This window comes from Gracilinanus agilis, chromosome 3, assembly GCF_016433145.1.
Source record: "Gracilinanus agilis isolate LMUSP501 chromosome 3, AgileGrace, whole genome shotgun sequence".
Taxonomy (NCBI): Eukaryota; Metazoa; Chordata; class Mammalia; order Didelphimorphia; family Didelphidae; genus Gracilinanus; species Gracilinanus agilis.
Window position 1 is genome coordinate 395,171,219 of NC_058132.1, and position 22,432 is coordinate 395,193,650.

Sequence of the window (22,432 nt, forward strand, 5' to 3'; positions counted from 1 at the left end):
ATAAGCCAAAGGTAAATAATACCCAAAGACAGATATGGTCACAGTCAATAAAGCACTAACATCATGAACAAGGTGCTGTGAAGTAGATAGGTTTGATCATAGTCAACAAAGAGTATATTGGGATGCTGAAAAAGATCAAGATGAGTTTCTAATGTGGGCTTACTTTAGAGATTCAGAAATCCCATTGGCCTTTTATCTGTGCCCACCCACATCTTCAACAGACTGTCGGCGATTGAATCACTGAATTATATAATCTTGAGCTAAATGTTGAGATCTATGAAAGGGCAATAGAGGATAAGCAAGGTGGAGTTGTTTCTGCACTAGCTCTCAGCTTCAATCTTGAATCCTTTTCAATCAACCAGCAAGTCTAGGATGATAAACCAAGAATACAAGTGTTTTCCATAGTACAGAGTTGTAGCAACCATCCCCTGGTACCAGAAATGATAAGGACTACTTCTCATTCTGGTCAATAGATACAGTTCCATATTTTTATAGGCCTTCTGAAAAAAAATGAAGATCCAAAAATCAATTGATTGTTTTCCTAATAGTACAACGTCATTATTTTAAAGATGTTTTTTGATGCATGTTTCTATTATCAGAAGAAATGATCACATCAAAGTTGGATTAAAAGAAAATTTTTGAGGTCTTAAAAAATCAATCAATCAATCCCAACAAATTAAACTCTGAAATTTTGTGAATTTGTCTTAAGTATTTTAAGTCAAAAAGGAAAAAGTCATATTTTTTCATGAATAGATTCACTTCTGTTTAAAGTAATTTTCACAATATTATTCTAAAGAAGTGGTTTGTTTTATTTACCATTCAAATGAATTCCATCAAGATTAAGGAACGTTGTAGGGGGAAAAATTTTAAAACTCACACTTTGGGGTATAGATGAAAAGAGACTTTATTCAGAAACATATAGCTCTATGAGGATTCAAAAGAATTATCCTGATCTTAGCTAATGGCAGGTTTTTCATGTTGTATGAAAAGCAATTTATTTTACAAACTGTTTCCACTTGGTCATGCCAGCAGACCCTCTAGGATAATCTATTCATCTCAGTGGTCAGCTTTGCAAATTGAACAGGGCAAATGTGACCTTGGGAGGGAGCAGGGTCATATTCACATCTACAGTTGACCTCCTGAGTGTACAGCATGGCTAAGTATGAGGGAGAACTCAAATGTGGAGAAGCATTCATGCCTGCTCATGTTGTGTGAAATTAAGTTACCTCATGTCAATAGGAAGAAGAAAAGTCTTATTCTGCCTCTAGCAACATTAGGGGAAGAAAGGAGATTAGCTCATCTAACAGGAATAACAGTAGTAAGACCAGCTCCTTAGCTGACTAGAGAATGACTGGAGTGGGGATGACTTGGGAGTTGAAGTTCGGGCTAATTGGCATTAATCTATATAGCCTTAAGTGCAACAGATAATATTGATGCCTTTGGTCCAATGTGACTCAGCTGTCTCTTTATATTAACCTTTCTCAGCTTGAAAAATCTGAACTTGTCCTTGTGCTAGATCTTAGATCTTGTTCTGAGTCTCTGATTTAGACTGCTTCCTCTGCCTCTCGAACAGTCATTTACTGCTTCCAGAAAACTTGTTATTTAACTTTTCATCTTAGAGAGGCAGCATGATCTAGGCAATAGAGTGGACTCTGATTTACAGACCTAGGTTTTAAGTCTCATCTCTAAAACTTGCTGAATGTGTCTTTGCACAAGTGTCCTAACTCTTCCAAAACCTGGAAGCAATTCTCAAATACTAGACATTGTCATCCTCTACATTGGTGGAGGGGATTTCCTCACCTCAAATTATCAATACCATCCAGAATATGACTTCTGTCTCTACAATCTTTCCCATATCTCTTCTCTTCATTCTATCCTTTCCCTCTTAGTTATTACGGAACACACAGATTATGACAATAGGCTCCTCATAGGCCTGCTGACTTCTATATTATCTTGCATTCAATCAATCCTTTATATTACTTTCAGATTAATTTCTCTAATAAACAAATTTTATTATGTCACTTTTTTTCACAGCCTTCACTGAGACCTTCCTACAATTTCAAGAAACACTCTAACTTTTCCAGACTTATTTCATATTCTTTCCCTTTTATGTACTTAAGTCCAGTGGTATACTGGTTTGTTCTGAACAGATCCTGAACTATGTTGCTTCTTTGCTTTGCTCATGTTATTCTTTTTTTTTAAACCCTTGTACTTCGGTGTATTGTCTCATAGGTGGAAGATTGGTAAGGGTGGGCAATGGGGGTCAAGTGACTTGCCCAGGGTCACACAGCTGGGAAGTGGCTGAGGCTGGGTTTGAACCTAGGACCTCCTGTCTCTAGGCCTGGCTTTCACTCCACTGAGCTACCCAGCTGCCCCTCATGTTATTCTTAATGCATGGAATGCATTCTCTCAACTCTCTTACCTATATGCTAAAATCATGCCCATTCTTTAAGGTCTAGCTCAGATGTGGTGATGCTATCTTTATCACCAAATCTTTCTTAATCTCCACTCAGACCATGAAGAACAATACTAATTGGTTTGTACCTTTCTTGTGCATTAATCATGAATAAATAAGTCATGAAAGTAAAAGAAATATTGAAAGTTTGTATGCAAAGCTCAGTGCTAAGCATTAGAACTATAAAAAGAAAAAGAAGAGAGTTCTTACTTTCAAGGAGTTCACATTCTAATAGGAAGAAAAATATCATATAGAGTTTTTAGGTGTAAGTAAAATGAAAAGACACAGTAATTTTATTGGCATAGTAGTAAAATGGATGATAATACATCTTCTTCAAAAAGTATTAGAATTTTGTCTCAATAATACATTAATTTTTTTCTTTTTTTATTCTTTTTTATTATATACTTAATAACCACCAACAATAAAAAATATTTAAATAAAAGCACATGGAAAAGTGTTCTAAATCCCTTCTGATTAGAGAAATGCAAATTAAAACATCTCTGAGGTACCACCTCACACCTGGCAGACTGGCCAATATGACAGCAAAGGAAAGTGATAAGTGTTGGAGAGGATATGGCAAAATTGGGACTTTAATGCATTACTGATGGAGTTGTGAATTGGTCCAACCATTCTGGAGGGCAATTTGGAACTATGCGCAAAGGGCTATAAATGAATGCCTACCCTTTGACCCAGGCATACCACTGCTAGGTTTTTATCCCAAAAAGATAAAAAGATTTGTACAAAAAATATAGCTGCACTCTTTGCGGTGGCAAAAAATATGGAAAATGAGGAGTTGTCCATCGATTGAGAAATGGCTGAATGAATTGTGCTATATGTGGGTGATGGAATATTATTGTGCTGAAAGGAATTAAAAAATGAAGAAATTCCATGTGAACTGGAACGACCTCCAGGAATTGATGCAGAATGAAAGTAGCAGAATCAGGAGAACATTGTACACAGAGACTGATATATTATGGCACAATCGAATATAATAGATTTTTCTACTAGCAGCAATGCAATGACCCAGGACAATCCAGAGGAACTTGTGAGAAAGAACACTATCCACATCCAGAGAAAGAACTGTGGAACCAGAAATGCATTAGAAAAATATATGCTCAATCACATAGTGCAACAGGGATCTGATTAGGGTTTTGATGTTAAAGGATCACTCTACTACAAATATGAATAACATAGAAATATGTTTTGAACAATGATACATGTATATAACCCAGTGGAACTGCTTGTAGACTTTGGGAGGGAAGAGAAGAGATTGGGGGAAGCGATATTATGAATCATGTAACCATGAAAAAATATTCTAAATAAAATGTTTAAAATTTTAAAAAAAAGAAATAAAGGGTCAAACCATAAATAAATTAAAGGAGCATGGAAGAGTTTATCTGTTAAATCTATGAATAAGGGAATGATTTATGTTCAAACAAGACAGAGTATATTATGGGATATAAAATAAATAACTTTGACTACATTAAATTAAAAAGATTTTGCACAAACAAAACCAATGCAAACAAGATTAGAAGAGAAAACTGGGGAAAATTTTTATAGCAAGTGACTCTGACAAAGGCCTCGTTTCTCAAATATATTGAGAACTGAGTCAAATTTATAAGAAAATGAAGCATTATCCAATTAACAAATGATCAATGATATGAATAGACAATTCTTGAATGAAGAAATTAAAACTAACTTTAGTTATATTAAGAAATGCTCAAGATAACTATTAATTAGAAAAGTACACTTAAAATAAATCTGAGGTACCACTTCACAACTGTCAGATTAGATAATATAACAAAAAAGAAAAAAATTATTAATGTTGGAAGGGATATGGGAAAATTGGGACATTAATACACTGTTGGTGGAGCTGTTATATAACCATTCTGAAAATCAATTTGGAACCATGCCCCAAGGGCCATGAAACCATGATTTACCTTTAAACCAGCACTATATTTGAATCCCAAAGAGATGATGGAAAAGAACTTATTTGTAAAAACATATTTATAGCAGCACATTTAGTGGTAGCAAAGAATTGGAAAATGCAGGGATGCCTATCAAATAGGGACCATTTTAACAATTTGTTGTTTGTGTTTGTAATGGAATAATATTATGCCATAATAAATGATGAATAACATGATCACAAAAAACCTGGAAAGACTTACATGAAATGATGCAAAACGAAGTAGGTAGAACCAGTAGAACAGTGTGCACAGTGATAGCAATAAAGTATGATGATCAACTGGGAATGACTTAAATATTTCAAGCAAGTGTAAGAGATGCAAGAATCCAGGACTACTCCAAGGGATTCATGATGAAAAGGTATTACTTGCCATTTTGGGGAAACAGGAGAGATTGGAGAGAGAGAGAGAATATGGATTACAAACTGTCAGAAACAATTGTTGAAAATTCTTATCAGCATGTGATTTTGAAATAAAGTTAAATTTCATAATTAAAATTTTAAAAATCACACACTGAGTAATTAGGGGAATTAGTACTCAAGTTCAAGTCTACAAATATCAAATATTGTGTTATCTTTTCTTCTCATGTCTATGCCAATTGCTTCTACTAGGCTGTGAGATCTGTTGACTATGTTTGGTATTATTTAATCTTTTTTCTCTCTATTATTGTCTAACATGATGTCTTGCATTTGGTAGGTACATAATCAATAACTGGTGTTGTCTGCTGAAGTTAAGAAAATGAGAAAAAGGGCAAAAAGTGAAATGTGTTTTAAAAAAACAACCCAAAAATCAATAGAAGCACTTAGTACAATGCTTGGGACAGAGTAAAATGTTTTATCATCTATTATTCATTCAAATGAGACTAGATCTTCACATTTCCCTAAAAAATATTTCTAACACCTTTAAGAGTAACGTTTTCAGTTAGGACTCATAGATTGTTGAAATCTCAATAAATATTTTAACATAAGAATGAGTTTCCTGGACTGTAGAAATGTTTATTGGACCCATAAACTACTGATTAACAACAATTTAAATGAAGTATAATGGGAGGATTGACTACTCAGGGCTCATACTTTAGAGGATGCCCAAATTTACACCCACTTCCTAATGGATTATATCGCGTGCATGCACAAATATTTCCTGACTAGTTCCATTTCGACATTTGGTCTACTGGAAGCCTATTTCTAGTCATCTTCAACTAAGAGTTTGTCTTCCAATGAAGATGAAAAGCCTTCTAATTGACTGCCAAGATACTGAGTTTACAGCTTAGCTCACTTACAAAAGGGAAGAAACAACAATTCAACAAAGTGAGGCATGCAGTAATGGGAGTTTCTGGGTGGAGGAAAGATAGTTAACCTATCTTGACTCTAGTTGTTATCTGTCAGTGAACATATCATACATCTGGTTTCTTTTGTGTAAACTCTCCCCTTGGGTAAAGAAATATTCTGTAAAGAAAATGGCCAGTTATAGGAGATCAGGAAATGTATCAGTAGCATTCAAAATCCTACTAGCAACTGTTATTGATAGTAGAGTACACCAGTAGGGGAAGAAGTGAATGCCTGAGTGGTAGTGTCAAACCACAGAATAAATGCTTTCAGATGGAAAAACAGAAACCAAGGATGGCAACTGCTTTAGGAATCATGAGCACAGAGAGAGGATCGATGGCTATAAATTAGAGACAGATTCACCTCTGAAGGTATGTTATTAAGGTTATTAAAAACATGCAGAGAAAACAATGATAAAACAATAAACTTTTCCTTGGAAAGCACAGAATTAGATGTCAGATAATTTATTTTATGATATTTAGATCTCCTATTAGCCTTCATCATGTGTATAAAATGGAGTATACAAATATAGCAAATTGCCACATTTCTCAAATAATTCTACCATATTTTTTCTAAATGGCTTGAACTTTTTCTAAAGTTATTTTGACACTTATCAAACCAATTCATAAAGGAATTTATAATAAAAATAATAATTTAGTCCAAACCTACAATTATAAAGGACTATATTAATCTATTTGAAAATAATAGTGATAACAAAAACATTTACATAATTCCTATAATTGCCAGACATTGTGCTAAGCAATTTAAAATTAATATTTCATTTTATCCTCTTTAGAACTCTGGGATGTAGGTGCCAATATTATTGCCATCTTACAGAAAGGGAAAACAGGTAAGTCAAATTTAAGACTCCTGTCTAGGGTCACACAGTTAGTTAAGTGTCTGAGGCTATATCTGAACTCGTCTTCCTGACTCCAGGCCTCTTACACTAATCTATCATAGCACCAAAGTAGTAGCATAAAAGGAAGGCATTTTGAATGATTAAAATGATGATAGAAACAAAATGCAAAAAAAGAAGAAATAAGCAAAGCAATCTAAGCTGTCTTTCACATTAGGTTCAAAGTTGTCAGAAATCTCAGCTGAAGACAGATTATAATACAATAAAAATATTTGTGTGACATGAAGTAAATATTTTATATTTTTATGGAATATTATCTCAAATTACTTTTGAGTATTATCTCAAAATACTTTATATTTTTATTATATAAACTAAAACAGCACACATTTCATACAAGTGATTTTATTCCTTTTTCTTTTCCAAAAGAGGGTAAATAATGGAAGACATGGGGAAGGTCTCCCCTCATTTTCTAGCTGGTCATCGATGCTGCCAAAATTATTCTATTTCATTCACTATTTTTCTATATTTTTTCAGGCCTCATTTTAAGCCTATTGAATTGATACAAAATTATTATTTCATATATATACTTAATTATTTTTAATTTTATTTTTATCATGAAATTTCTATTTTTTAAAACTTAACTGCCCCTTCTTAATGACTTCTATATCCCAATAGAATCCCACTCTTGTACTAATCATCACAACCAAACTAAACTATGACTGATATCTCACTACAGAAAGGAAGTGACCTTGAATTCCTCTGATCATATATTGAGAGTTAGAAGAAAAATTAAGAGTTCATCCCTCTAATTTAATAATTTAGGAAATTAAGAAGTCTGAGAGAGATTAGATGACTTGTCCAGAGTCACACAGATTATAAATGAAGTAAAATTTGAACTCAGGTCTTCCTCACTCCAAATCTAGATATCTTGGTCCTGTTCTACATGATCTCTGTTCAAATGGTGAGAATAATCTAAGATGAGGCTTAGCAATAAAGAGGCAAGAAATCTGAGGAAAAAAGAATGTTGAGTTGAATTAGTTTACCCATTAGCATGTATGGATACTAAAGGCTGACTCAAAATCCCCAATGTAGCAAATAATTCTTACTTCATTGATTAATATTTGCAATCCCTTGAATATTTAGCCTAATATAGAAATATAAAGATTCTAAAATACAGCAGTATCAATTGCTCCATAAATATTTTGAAATGCTTAGGGAAATGAACTGACCAAAAGTTTATTATTTGTTGACATTGACTCTACATAGAAAACAATAAATTAGGCAGTTTTTCCCTAGAGGTTCCTAAAAATACATTCCACTAAAAGAGAAACAAAATAATAATTATACTTCATGTAAAATACATAAGCACATTATAGCAAAATATTAATAGCAGAAAATAATTAGTCCAGTGGCACTCAACTTACTTTCCAAGATAACATCGAATTTCTGGCAGTGTAGTTGGTCTTGGCTTTTCAGCAGTTAGTTTCAATAAATACCAGAACTCTATACCTACATAAGGCTGGAAAACAACACTGGAAAGAGAAATATTCAAAATTGTATTAGCACGACTACTGTGTTCAGAACTATTAGGGAAGCAAAACAAAAGTTTAAATAATTAGCAATATGTAGCCTGGGGCACAGCTTAAAATACATAGAAGCTCATTGTGAACTCCCTTTGAGAATTTTATAACAATATAGTTTTAGTGGTTTAAATTAAAATTGTGAAATATAATTATCAATTAATTTACTTAATACATTCTTTCCAAAGCCATTTTCAGAACCATTTATTTCAGTACTTGTGTTAGCCATTCTGCAGATCAATAGTAATCCAAATGGAATATCACAGGAAAAGTGGCTTATATATAGTACTGTGCTATTGCTGTAGTTCCAAATGAGAAAAAAAATCCTAGATCTTCACAAATATAAGATGTATGAACAAATGATTTTTATATCATCTCGTATCTACAACATATTCTATGCTTATTTTCTTGATTCTAAGCATGAAGATATTTTACACTGAAAATATTAGCAAAATATCAGAAAAGGAACTTTGGAGAAACAAAAGCATAACTCTACCATGGCATAATGATGTACCAGGAGATCCTGATTTTCAAAAATTAATATAAAGAATTTTAAAACTGCTTTTTAAAATTAATAAGATTTTCACCTTTATTGATTAGAGTGAGGAACATGTAGATTCAAATATTACCCTAGACATACTATTTGTGTGGTTTTTGGTAAGTCACTTAAATTTGCAAGGTCATGGGCAGTTTTATTAAGCTAAATATCAGTAAATAAACTTTTGTTAAGTGCTTATTGTGCTATGCACTATATTTTGCAGAGGAGATGTCTGTCTGTATACAGAAAGTTTCCATGATGGGTTATTTCCTATATAGATCATCTGTTCTTCAGAGAATTTCTAGATAAAAAAAATGTTAAATGGATTTCCATAAATGGAAATGAAACTTGTTTTCACCTGTTCTGAACGAAATGTTCTTTTTTTCCATTTAGCTCACTTTTTCACTTAAGAAGTTTCAGACTACATTCTTAATGAAAGCTACAAATTATCTAACGTAATTTGTAAAGAAATAAAATGGACTAAGCACATGGCAACATCAAAATGCCACATTGCTCCTGCCTTCTATGAGATAAAAGAGAATGTTCTTAAAAGTTAAGGAATGCAAAGAAATAGGCATGGTCACAGAAACTAGTTCCAGTATGGCAAACATTTGATATTCATTAGACTTTCTAAAACATACCTTTCATTTACAGAGCCTGTAATCATCGGGGAATATTTGAACACATAGGTTGTTGTTTCATTTGGTTCCAAAGTAAGTGTGGATTCTCCACTAAGGGAAATGTCTGTTAATATCACATCTAAATGGAGCTGTTTTTGTTTAGGATTAGTAATAGATATTTCAATTCCAATTGTGTCCTGAAGTTAAAAGAAAATACAAGCAGCTTTCAGGATCAACAAAATAATTATTTTTGAGAAGCAAATCATAAGATAACTTCTACAACACAGTATTTTCTTTTCAGAAGAGTTCTTCTTTAACTTAAGTATTGATTGCATTTCTTGTATCCTAGGACTCATTCTTTTCTTAGAAATACACATTATAAAACAAGGTAATAATTTTTATAACAGAACATTAAAAATAAACATTTATGTAGAAAGCCATTTTTTCTGTGCTATTACATAACTCCATATTAAAATAAGTATTTGCATTGCTTTTGTCCATTTCCTGAGCTTATACCAGGGTTTTAAATCATAAAACCTCAAATTGTCCTGAGAGTAGAGAAAACTTTGCAATTTAAACTGTATGGTTTTGGATCAATCTAGTTTATTTAATCTAAATCTCCCCATTTCTCCTTCAAACCCTGCTCAGGTTCTCATAAGGGTTTTCCACTTTGGTACCTTGTTCTCTCTATCTTTAATGCTGTACCTGAGGTTCCTTCTCTACCCACAAAACTTACCTATCTTACATCTCATTCCTTCAGAGCCCTTATTTCAGAAGTGGTTAGAGAATCAGAATTTGGGGAGTGGAAAAGACCTTGGACCTGTCCCTTTGGAAGAGATCCATCTAGTCATGTCCTACTAACACTTTCTTTAACTCCCTGCCAAGTGAATTAGACTAAATATGAAGATGTACAGTAATGCGATATATCCTGTTTCCTGAGGAAATATCTCATTTTGGAAGACTTTTTACTAGGAAATGTTTCTTTGCTGAATACTGGAGTCATCTGCTTACATACAACTTTCATTTCTTGCTTTTGGTGCTGACCTTTAGAAACAATAATAGCAACCAAACCATAAATACACAAATTTGTGTCTATAATCAGGTGTGTACTATACATTTATACATACAGATATATATGAACAGAGCCACTTTATATGTGTTTATGTGTTCATCCAGTGAAAAGCACTTTATATCAATCAACTCATTTGGCTTCACAATACTCACATAAGCTAGATACTGCATGTATTCCTCTTCGTATCTTATATGTGAGGAAACTGAGATTCATAAAGATCTTTCTATGGTCAGACCAAAGTTTCAAAGGTGGAGTTTGAACAAAGCACGGCAAGTCCAGTATTCTAGTCACTAGAATTCATGCTTATTTTGTGAGAAAAAGCAAGTTTAATTCCTCTATTATTTCAAAGCCTTTAAAATTCTTGAAAACCATCAAGTTTTCCCTTTGCTGCACACCTATAATTTTTTCTTTTTTTTAAATTTTAGCTTTTTAATTTTTTTATATGTTGACACAATTTTTTAATAATTATCTATCTTGTGATCCATGTTCACTCCTTTCCCTAAATGGCAGGTAATATGAAATATTTCATACATGTGTTATCATACATTTTTCCACATTATCATGTTATAAAAGTTTAATTATTTCAAGAGAAATATTTCATGGCAAAGATTCTCAGTTCTCTCACCGTCCTGTTTGCACATTTCTGTGTACAAGTTTATCAATTAGAAGTTCCTAAGGGATTCATAAATAATTTCTGAAGAAAGAAATGGTATAAGTCACCTGAACAAGGCAATCTATTAAAATTTGGCTCACATTGGGTGGTAAGGTATTCCAAAAGAGGGGAACATAGCAGAAATTTTGGACACACAGAGTTAATAAGGAAAGGAAATGTCTACATTTCAGGGTGTTTTCCATAGTTCTTGAATCAAACTTTATATAGATAACTGGTAGGAAAATTGGGAGACATTCAAGGGATTCAATATTGTCATTATAGTTTTGTACAATACATTAAATCATATAATAGCTTCTAGATGTTCATTTTAAAAAGTAAAGTTTTGGATGAATTTCTTAATAATGGGAGAAAACTGGACAAATATGGAAGATTAAGTACAGAATAAACAAAATATAATGATGGGGAAGGAAAATAAGGATTCTGTCCAGGATTTATAATTAGATTACTATATGCTTCATTTATAGATTCAAATCTGAGACACATCTCATGCTCAGGAAATTTATATAATTTATATACATATACATATAATTTATATAACTACAATTCATTTTATTCATATAATTCACATAATAAAATTCATTTAAAATTTTAAAGGATTTAACAAAGACATGTACTTCTATGGCATTTTATCATGATTTTATACATGGCATAATATATGTTAAGATTTAATCAGGAATTGACAAATCTGCCCATGACTACAGATTGTCCATGAGTGGCCCTCTATCCCTTTTAATTTGAATTATTTTATATCTGAGAGAAAATATGCTAGTAGGCCTTACTTTATGACTGCACCAATCATAAATAAGCTAGATAACAAATGCAAATTGTTTGCAAAATTTCGCTGGGGCTTAATCATTATAGATTAAGAATTTAACAGACACTCTGACTTTTTCTAAAGGAAGTCTTCCCCAACTCCTCTTAATTCCAGTGACTTACCTCTATTATTTTAGACTTATCCTGTACATAGCTTGCTTTGTATTTGTTTACTTGTTGTATCCCCTAATCCATTGTAAGTTCTTTAAGGGCAATTACTGTCATTTGCCTCTTTTTGTTTAACCAGTGCTTAGCAAATAGTAAGCATTTAATAAATGCTGAATGGTTGATTGATTTCTTCCCTGTGTTCTCATCTGGTCTTCCATTAAATATTGTGATTTTATTATATTCATATGATACTGTGGGAGAACTGGATCAATGAAAGCAAATACCATCTTACTAGTACCTCTTCCCCATTTCTGTAGTCGTCTTTTTGGGATGCAGAGTAACTTTGAATGCCTTTTCATGTAAAAAGCAACTAAACTTTCATTGGACACTTGAAATGTGTATGTCCTAAATAAATTTCATTTTGTGGGTAACTATGAAATTGTTACAAGTTGTTAGGTGTCTTCCATAAATATGTGTCAGTGTCTTTCTTTCTTATAATCATAACAGCTTCTGACCAAGTACTTAGTTGTCCTAAAGCTTCTTCCCATGAACTTACCTCACAGTTGGCTCATCTACTCTCTCTTTCACCATTTATTCTACTCAGAATCTAATCAGGTAGATTCTTTTGAAGGACAAACTTCATTTTCAAAAGTAGGATTTTTCATTACTGTCTTTAGGATAACTTTTATATTATTAACTTTCAGTTTCCTTTTGAACATTCAATACCAAAACCAAAATGATATAAATTACTAAGTATAGAGGGCAGTTGGGTGGCTCAGTGGATTGAGAGTCAGGTCCAGAGACAGAAGGTCCTGGGTTCAAATCTGACCTCAGACACTTCCTAGCTGTGTGACCCTGGGCAAGTCACTTTACCCCATTGCCTAGCCCTTACTACTCTTCTGCCTTAGAACCAGAAGATAAGGTTTTTTTTTAAAAAGTAATACTAAGTATAGCTATAGTATCCTTATCTCATAGTAACACTAAAATCTCAAACACATAGTAAAACTGTCTTTTTTGAAGAATGTAATCATTTACATGTCAGCAATAAAATCATGAAAAATTCAAATTATGAAGGTACAAGTCTTTCTTTTTTAATTTCTTATTTATTTTAATTTTTTATTTTAATAACAAATTTCCACATAAGCTATCCAAAGTTATATGATCCAAATTGTTGCCTTCCATCCTTCCTTCCCTCCTCCCAGAGCTGGTAAGAAATTCAATCTGGGATATACACAATTTATCAAGCAAAACATATTTCTATATTATTAATCTTTGCAGGTGAATAATCTTATAAAACCAAAACCCCAAATATATACCCAGATGTACAAGTGATAAATCATATGCTTTCAACTGCATTTCTACTCCAAAAGTTCTTTCTCTGGAGGTGGATAGCATTCCTTTTCATAGGTCTCTCAGAATTGTTCTGGATTGTTGTATTACCAATAATAGCTAAGTCTATTACATTTGATCATTCCATAATGTTGATGTTATTGTGTGTAATATTCTCCTGGTTCTGCTTATTTCACTTTGCATCAGTTCAAATAAGTCTTTCCAGCTCTTTCCGAAATCATCCTGTTCATCATTTCTTATAGCACAATAGTATTCTATCACCATAATATACCACAATTTGTTCAGCCATTTCCCAATTGGGGGGGGGGGCATCCCATTAGTTTCCAATTCTTTACCACCACAAAAAAAGAGCATCAAAAATATATTTGTGCAAGCACAACCTTTCCCATTTAAAAAAATCTCTTTGTGATACAGACCTAATAGTGGTATTACTGGATCAAAGTGTATGCATTCTTTTATAGCCCTTCCAAATTGTGGAATTACAAATTGCCCTCTAGAATGGTTAGATCAGTTCACAATTCCACTAACAATGCAATAGATCCCAATTTTGCTACATTCCCTCAAACATTAATCATTTTCTTCTATTGTCAAATTTACCAATCTGAGAGATGTGAGGTGGTATGTCAGAGCTGTTTTAAATTGCATTTCTCTGATCAAGGGGAATTTAGGACATTTTTATATGATTATTGATACCTTTTTTTTCTCCATCTGAAAACTGCCTATTTATATCCTTAGACCATTTCAAATCTTTAAATATTGACAATTTGTCATGGGATTAACTGATATTCTTACCAATCTATCATTTTTCATGAATTGAAAGTTTTTGGCTTCTTCATAATTTTCCTGATCTCAAAGATTCCATTATCTTTCATAAGCTCTCAACCAGTAATTTTTTTTAAGATTAAGCTTCCTGAATTGTTTTAAACTCTTTTTGTATCAGGACTTTTGGTAAGGTAATCAAGACAGCAAGCATTTGCTGAGTGAACGAGAGAATCTGTAACTGAATTCTGAGGGAGTTTTTTTTAATTATTTAGTCTATTTTTTGTAGGCTACACATTACCTTTTCTACTCTAGTAGAAAAAAATCAGATTCCCATGGAATCCTATAACGATAATTACCAAAAAAAACTAGAGATTTTTTCCTCAGATTCCCATGGAATCCTATAACAATAATTACCAAAAAAAAACTAGAGATTTTTTCCTCATGTTCTCATTTGAAATTTAAATTTCATCCACAAAATTAAAAATAAATTGTCATTTATTTTTTGAACCAGTCTTGTTATTTCATTGGTGTAGGAAGGAACTCACTATAAGTATGTTCTATCTATCTAGTTGGTAATAGTTCGGAAACATATTTTTAAAGAATTATGGATATATTGAGAAATTAAGTTGTCTAAGGTTACACAGATAATGCATGCCAGACAAAGAACTTGAGCCTGTTTCATCTTTACTCTAGGAAAAAACATTTTATCTATTATGTCATACTTATTCTCACCAATATTATATAAAATATTTAATATTCCATAAAATTTTCACATCATATTCAACTTGCTAGAAGCCATTTATCATTAAAACAAAGCATGCTAAATCTCTGACTAATAGTACAAGTTGCTTTTTCCTCTAGGACAAGAAAAATAGACTATCAAAATCTGATTATGATTTAATTATAAATTTGTTTCAAAATAAACTATAGAAATGCCCAAATATAGGAACAAAAATAATGTTTCCTTTGATGATAGTCTATTGTTCTATGTATTGTGCCTTTAAAATACATTGCTATATTAGAAAATTACTTTGTGCAAAATGAACAATGAGTACACACCATTTTGAATATACAAATTAAAACTTTCTTTGAGAAGTTTCTTATTTTTAATAAGTAAACTAGTTACAAACCTCTTAACACTAGCACTATTTCATATAAGGGTTCTAAATTTGTTCTTTTAACAATCCTCTCCTAATTATCTACAGCATTTTAAAAAATAAATTTATTTCAGTGAACACTAACATGAGGTATTTTACAAGAGAAGCTCCACCTGCAATAATAGTTAATTACATCTTTTTGATATACTGCCTGCATTCTATTTCATGATAAATGGATCTTGCTCAGTGGGTAGTTGGTAGTCATTGGAATTGCTATGATTTCTTTACTGGAGAAGTCTGAAATATTTGGCAATGCTTCACATGTTAGTGGTTCACTCCCTCTCTTTAGGGTGGACTACAAAGATTTACTGTAATAGTAGGATAAGGTCAATAATATGTTTAAGACTGCTGTGACTGATGCTTTATTGAAGATCAAGTAAAATAATGCTGACTGTAGATGGTGGTTTCAGAAACCACCCTTCATCTTTACACGAGCTGTTTTGGGTTAGATGATAGATAGCATTCCTTTGAAAGTTATCCAACTTTTTTCTCTAACTTACATCTAAAGAAAAGTTTATTTAAGATTATATATCTATATCCAACTTACAAAGGCCTAGGCTTACTTAGAGAAACTATGACTTCACAAACCAAAAGTACACACTTCATAATCTAAAACAAAAATTGGAGAAATAAATTCTTGAAGATTATCTGTAGTATTCAGAGAATGCCAAATAGAATTAATTTCTGTCTCAATCTCTGTCTCTTTCTCTCAATCTCGCTCTGTCTCTCATCACTTCTCTCCCAAATTGAAATAAAAAGAAGCATTATTGCCTGGTAATAATGATATAGGAAAATATGGCATGGTGCTAACAATCCTAGAGAGTAGGTGCTATCATTGTCACTATTTTATAGATAAGGAATTTGAAGCAGAAAGACATTAAGTAAATTGCTGAGAATATAGGGCCAGTGTTCTCTCCACTGTTCCACTTAACTGCTTAAATAGATAGATGGGAAAACAGAATGATCTTGCTTCAAGTCAATGCTTTTAAAATGCTGAAAACAAATAGAACTTGTGAAGTTACTGACTAGAGTGTATTGGAGACATCTTCTATCAGATTGTCTTTGTGAAGATACTGAGAGCTTTTGTGGATGGCTATTGAAGTTCTCACTGTCTGTTAGTGCCTTTATTTTTCCTAAAACTTGTCATCAATTCCTGATATTTAGTGATCAATCCTAGAAAGTTGTTTGAGATTAGTAGTGGATAAAGGATTTACACATAATTATATAGTAAGATAGAAGCAGGGAATGGAGTACATGAGGCCATGACTCTGAGTCCATCTCTGTTAAGTGCACCACATGTCCTTTCATGTCTTGCTTGTCTTTTCATTATTTGTACAAATGGTCCTTTTTCTTATAGTAAAAAAAATAAGGTAAAATAAAATAAGACAACTAATGGTACTGTTTCTTCAATGACCTTCAGTTTTATCCGTGTGGGTTATGGTTCCATTTATGTAGATTGTCTTCGTGGATTGCTGTCACCAAAAATGATCATTGAACAAAAGAAAAACTTGTGAATATGAGGCATTCAAAATTTAGGTTAGTTTTCAAATGACAGGTCTAGCTTTTGTGTGTGTATATATGTTTATGCACACATATATGTGTATATATGTATATATATAAATATGTGCATATTTATATATGTGTATATATTTGTATACATATGTAATGTGGTATTATTGTGTGTTTTAATGACTTTGAATGTGCTGATATCTATGTCTATATCTATCTAAATCTAAAGAAAAATAATTATAACCATAGACACAGATATAGACACAGATATAAATAGGCAGCTAGTTGGCATAGTGGATAGAACATTTTGAACAGGAGATCTGAGTTGAAACCAGCCTAGCTATGTGACTCTGAGCAAGACATTGAATCTAGAAGTGTGCTGATACTTGTTTAGCAACTGGTTCCACTTACACACAATATACTTAAAAAAAAAACAATTTAGGGAGCAGCTGGGTGGCTCAGTGGATTGAAAGTCAGGTCTAGAGACAGGAGGTCCTAGGTTCAAATCTGGACTCAGACACTTCCCAGCTGTGTGACCCTGGGCAAGTCACTTAACCCCCATTAGGAGACAATACTCAGTATTGATTCTAAGACAGAAGGTAAGGGTTTAAAATAATGATTTAGAACTTTTATAATTTTTTAGTTACATGTAGAAAAAAATTGTTAAATGAATTACTCCCCTCTCCTCCACACTACCTGAGATGGTAAATTATCTTCTATAAGGTATAACAATGCCATTATGCAATACATATTACTATATTTCCTATGTCATGAATGAAGTCATATATCACACATAAAATAAAAAAAATCATGAAGAAAAGAAGTGAAAAATGGTTCGTTTCAAACTGCATTCAGGCTCCTATATTTCCTCGTATGGCTATAGATAGAAATTTTTATAATGTTTCTTTGGGGATTTTCTTAGATCCCTGCATTGCTGATAACAATTTGGTCTGACCCAGCTGATTACCATGCAAAATTTTTGTTACTATGTAAAATGTTCACCTGGCTCTGCTTACTTTGTTTAGTGTCAGTTGAAATAAATCTTTCCAGGTTTTTCTGAAAATATTCTGTTCATTATTTCTTATGGCACAATAATATTCCATTAAACTATGTCCCACAACTTGTTCAACTATTCCCCAATTGATGGGCATCATCTGTTCCCAATTCTTTGTCACTATAAAATGAATTGCTACAAAAATTATGTACATGCACATCCTTTTCAATTTTCTTCAACTTCTTTGGGAAACAGACCTAGTAGTGGTATTGCTAGGTCAAAGAGGATACATGGTTTTAGGGCCTTTAGGCATAGTTCCAGATTGCTCTCTACAATGATTGTATTAGTTCACAAATCCACCTACAGTTCATTAGTATCCCATTTTTCCCACAACCCATCTGACATTTATCATCTTCCTTCTTGGTCATATTAGTCAATCTAACGTGTGTGATGTTGTGATATGGTGTCTCAGATTTGTTTTAATTTGCATTTCTATAATTGATAGTGATTTGGATTTTCTTTTTTTATATCACTATTGAGAGTTTTGATTTCTTCTTCTGGGAAATGCCTGTTCATATCATTTAACCATTTATCAACTGGGAAATGAATTTTATTCTTATAAGTTTAACTCCATTCTCAATATATTGGAGTGGAATGAGGGCTTTTTCAGAGCCACTTATTATAAAGTTTTCCACCATTTTTTTGTTTCCATTCTAACCTTGATTGCATTGGTTTTGTATGTACAAAAACTTTTAAATTTAATATAAACAAAATTATCTATTTTATTTCTCATAATGTTCTCTATGTTTTGTTTGATCATAGTCTTCTCTTATGTGTAGGTCTGACAGATATAATGTTCTTTATTTCCTTAGTTGTTTGTAGTACCATTCTTTATTTTTAGACCATATAGCTATTTTGACTTTATCTTGGTATATGGTATGAGATGTTGATTTATGCAGAGCTTCTACCATATGGTTTGTCAATGTTTTCCTAGTGGTATTTGTCAAATAGTGAGTCCTCCCCAAAGCTTGTATTTTTGAGTTAATTGAATACTAAATTATTATAGGCATTAATTACTGATGTTAATTACCAAATATATTCCATTGATTCACTATCCTATTACTTAGGTACCAGTTTGTCTTGATGATTACTGGTTTATAATATAGTTTGAGATCTCCTATGTATAGACCTTCTTCCTTTATTTATTTTCCATTAATTCTATTTATTCTTCCAGATGAATTTTGTTATTTTTTTCTAGCTCAATGTAATAAATTTTCAGTACTTTGAATGGAAATGAATAGGCAAATTGATTTAGTCAAAAGTGTCATTATTGTTACATTGCTTGATCTAACCATAAGCAGTTAATGTTTTTCAAATTTTTAAAATTTTACTTTATTTTTGTGAAAAGTTTTTTTTGTAATTGTGTTTATATATAGTTCCTAGGTATGTTTTGCTAGGAAGATCCACATCTATTTTATATTACCTACAATTATTTTAAATAGAATTTCTCTTTTAATATGTTGTTATAAGGCTTTTTCATGGCATATAAAAATGCTGATGATATTTGTGAAATTACTATATATCCTGCAACTTTGCTAAAGTGAATTATTTTATTAGTTTTTTTGGCTGATTCAATAAGGTTCTCTATAAATATCATCATATCATTGGCAAAGTGATAAAATTGTTTCCTCACTTCCTAGTCTAATTCCTTAAATTTATTTTTCTTCTCTTATTGTTATAGCTAGCATTTCTAGAATAGTATTAAATAGTAGTGGTGAAAATAAATCTTACTCAGAAGGCTTCTAGCTTATCTCCATAAAAACAATGTTTGCTGGTAATTTTAGATGGATGTCATTTTTCATTTTAACAAATGACATTTTTATTCCACTATTTTCTGATGTTTTCATAAGGAATAGATTTTGTATTTTGTCAAAGTATTTTTTCTGCATTCTATTGAGATGATCATATGATTTCTGTGGTTTTTTATTAATATGCTCATAGTTTTCCTATCAAGTATGCTGAAAGTTTTTCAAATATTAAACCATCTTTGCACTAAAACCCATCTGCTTGTGGTGTATGATCCTAATGATATAATGCTGTAATCTTCTTCCTAGTATTTTGTTTAAAATTTTTATCAATATTAATTAGAGAGATTGGCCTATAATTTTCTTACTCTTGTTTTTCTTCTTCCTGTTTTAGATATCAGCACCATATTTGTGGCATAAAAGTTATTTGGTCGAATTTTTTCATACCAGTTTTTCAAATACTTCATATAGTTAACATTTAATTGTTCTTTGAATGTTAGGTAGAATTCACTTGTGAATCCATCAGGCCCTGGGATTTTTTCTTAGAAAATTCATTGATGTTTTGTTGGTACCTTTTAATCTTTTTCTTATTCTTTTCTTATTCCTTTTCTGAGTTATGGTTGTTTAGATATCCTATTTCCTCTTCTATTAATTTAGGCATTTATTTTTTTGAAATATTTATATATTTTACTTAGCTTGTCATATTAATTAGCATAGAATTGGGCAAAATAATTCCTAATAATTGCTTTAATTTCTTCCTTATTGCTTATGAATTAGTTTTTTTTTTTAATTTTGATACTGACAATTAGATTTTCTGCTTCCAGTTTATAAAATTAAATTAACCAGTAGATTATGTATTTTATTGCTTTCCCCCTGTAAAATCAGCTCCTTGTCTCTAGTACCATAAGTATCTTAAATATTTTAATTATAACCTCCCCATGCTAGAATTTTAATCTCATTGAATTCCTTAAGTTTTCACCTTTCTGTTTACCTTCATATGCTTTTCTTGAATGTCAAATTTGATCCTTGATTTTTCTTTTCCGCTCCGATCTTTCCATAAGGAATGCCTGGAATTTCTCTATTTATTTAAATATCATTTTTCCCTGGTGAATTATGTTCATTTCCAATGAGATTATTTTTGCTTGTAATCTTATACCTTTTTTCATTTCAGAATATAGTATTCCAAACCCTCTGGCCCTTTAACATAGACACTGCTATGTGTTGATATAATGCTGACTATAGCTCCATGATGTTAGAATTGATTTCTCTAGGCTACTTGCAGTACTTTTTCTTTGGCCATGGAATTCTAGAATTTCTCTGTACTAGTCTTGGTAGTTTTAAATTTGGAATATCTTTTAAGATGTAATTGGTGGATTCTTTCAATTTCTATTTTCCGTTTGAGTTCAAGGATATCAGGACAATTTTCCTTAGATATTGCTTGTAACATTGTGTCCAAACTTTTATTTCTGACCATGGCTTCAGGTATGCATATAGTTCTTAGATTATGTCTTTTAGATGTATTTTCCAAGTGAGTTTGTTCGTTTGTTTTCCAGTTAAATATTTCTGATTTTCTTTTCCTTTTCCATTCTTTTGATTTTGTTTTATTGCTCACTGAAGTTTTATGGAGTCATTAGCTTCCATTTGGTCAATTCTAGCTTAAGGGAGGTATTTTCTTCCTTGAGCTTTTCTGTTTCCTTTTCTGTCTAGCCAATTCTAGTCATTACGAAGTTGTATTCTTCAGTGTTAATGTGTGTGTGTGTCCATTTCCATTTGTCCCAATCTAGTTTTTAGAGTTTTTTTTCTTCACTGAATTTTTCTAAGCTTTTGACTCTTTCTATCAATGTTCTTATTATTTTACTTTTTAAACTTATCTTTTTTATTTTATTTTTATTTTTAAAGTCACTGGGGGTTAAGTTACTTGCCCAGGATCACAAAGCTAGGGTCTGAGGCCAAATTTGAACCAAGGACCTCCCATCTCTAGGCCTGGCTCTCAATCCACTGAGCCACCCAGCTGCCCCCTAAAACTTCTCTTTACTTCTTTTGGGACCTGAAACCCTTTCACATTTTCCTTTCACATGTTTTTATTTTGGCATTGTTGTCCTTTTCCAAATTTCTATACTGATCTTCTCTGTCACTAAAATAAGTTTTTAAGGACATGTTTTTTCCCTTTGTCTTTTGCTCATTTTTCCAGTTATTTTTTCATTCTCTTGCTTATATGTTGAAGTTCTCCTGTGCTCATGGGGTAAAGGGAGCACTGTTTCAAGCTTGCTATGTAGTCTTATCTGCTGCTTGAGGTAGGTCAAGCTGCCTTTGGGTGGCCCAGAGTAGCCCAGCTTGTTTCTTGTGAGGAGATTTGCAGGTATTTCGTCCAGCCAGATTATGTTCCCCCTACTGCTGATTCCCCTGATGTCTCATGAAGTAAGCTGGTTCTTACTCTGGAATATGCACTATAACTGCATGCACTGGGTTCCTCTTTCTTTTCCAACCACTGAGATGGGACTCCCTCCTGTTTTCCTTAGGATTCAGGAATTTTTTTGTGCATCTTTGGGAATGGATTTGGGTGAACCAGGAGTATTCCTTACTTCACCATTTTAGCTACCAAGAAGCAGAAAAATGCATAGAACATTCTATTCAGATTAATTTTCTTTATGAACATTTTCTCAATCTTTTTTCCTCAGATAAACAGCAAGACAAGTCAAGCTCTATTTAGTTTCATTTGCCAATTTATAAGTTCTAAATGCTCACATTAAAATTTTAACATTCATCTCTCTCAAGTTATTAGGACCTGTATCTAGTACATGCTTTAATTTTAACCTCTTTCACTCTGTTTTATCATTTATAAAAGGGAGAT

The 22,432-nt window shown here is 32.1% G+C and overlaps 1 protein-coding gene across 1 annotated transcript in view; it reads right to left on the reverse strand.

Annotated features, from left to right (window-relative positions):
* The window catches only part of CFAP47 (cilia and flagella associated protein 47), an 859,036-nt gene that overhangs the window by 233,697 nt on the left and 602,907 nt on the right, over positions 1 to 22,432 (reverse strand). Inside the window, exons 52-53 of the mRNA XM_044669214.1 lie at positions 9,360 to 9,535; positions 8,025 to 8,132 (exon numbers count right to left, since the gene is read on the reverse strand). Coding sequence (XP_044525149.1) covers positions 8,025 to 8,132; positions 9,360 to 9,535 — 284 coding nt within the window. The remainder of the gene's footprint in view (positions 1 to 8,024; positions 8,133 to 9,359; positions 9,536 to 22,432) is intronic.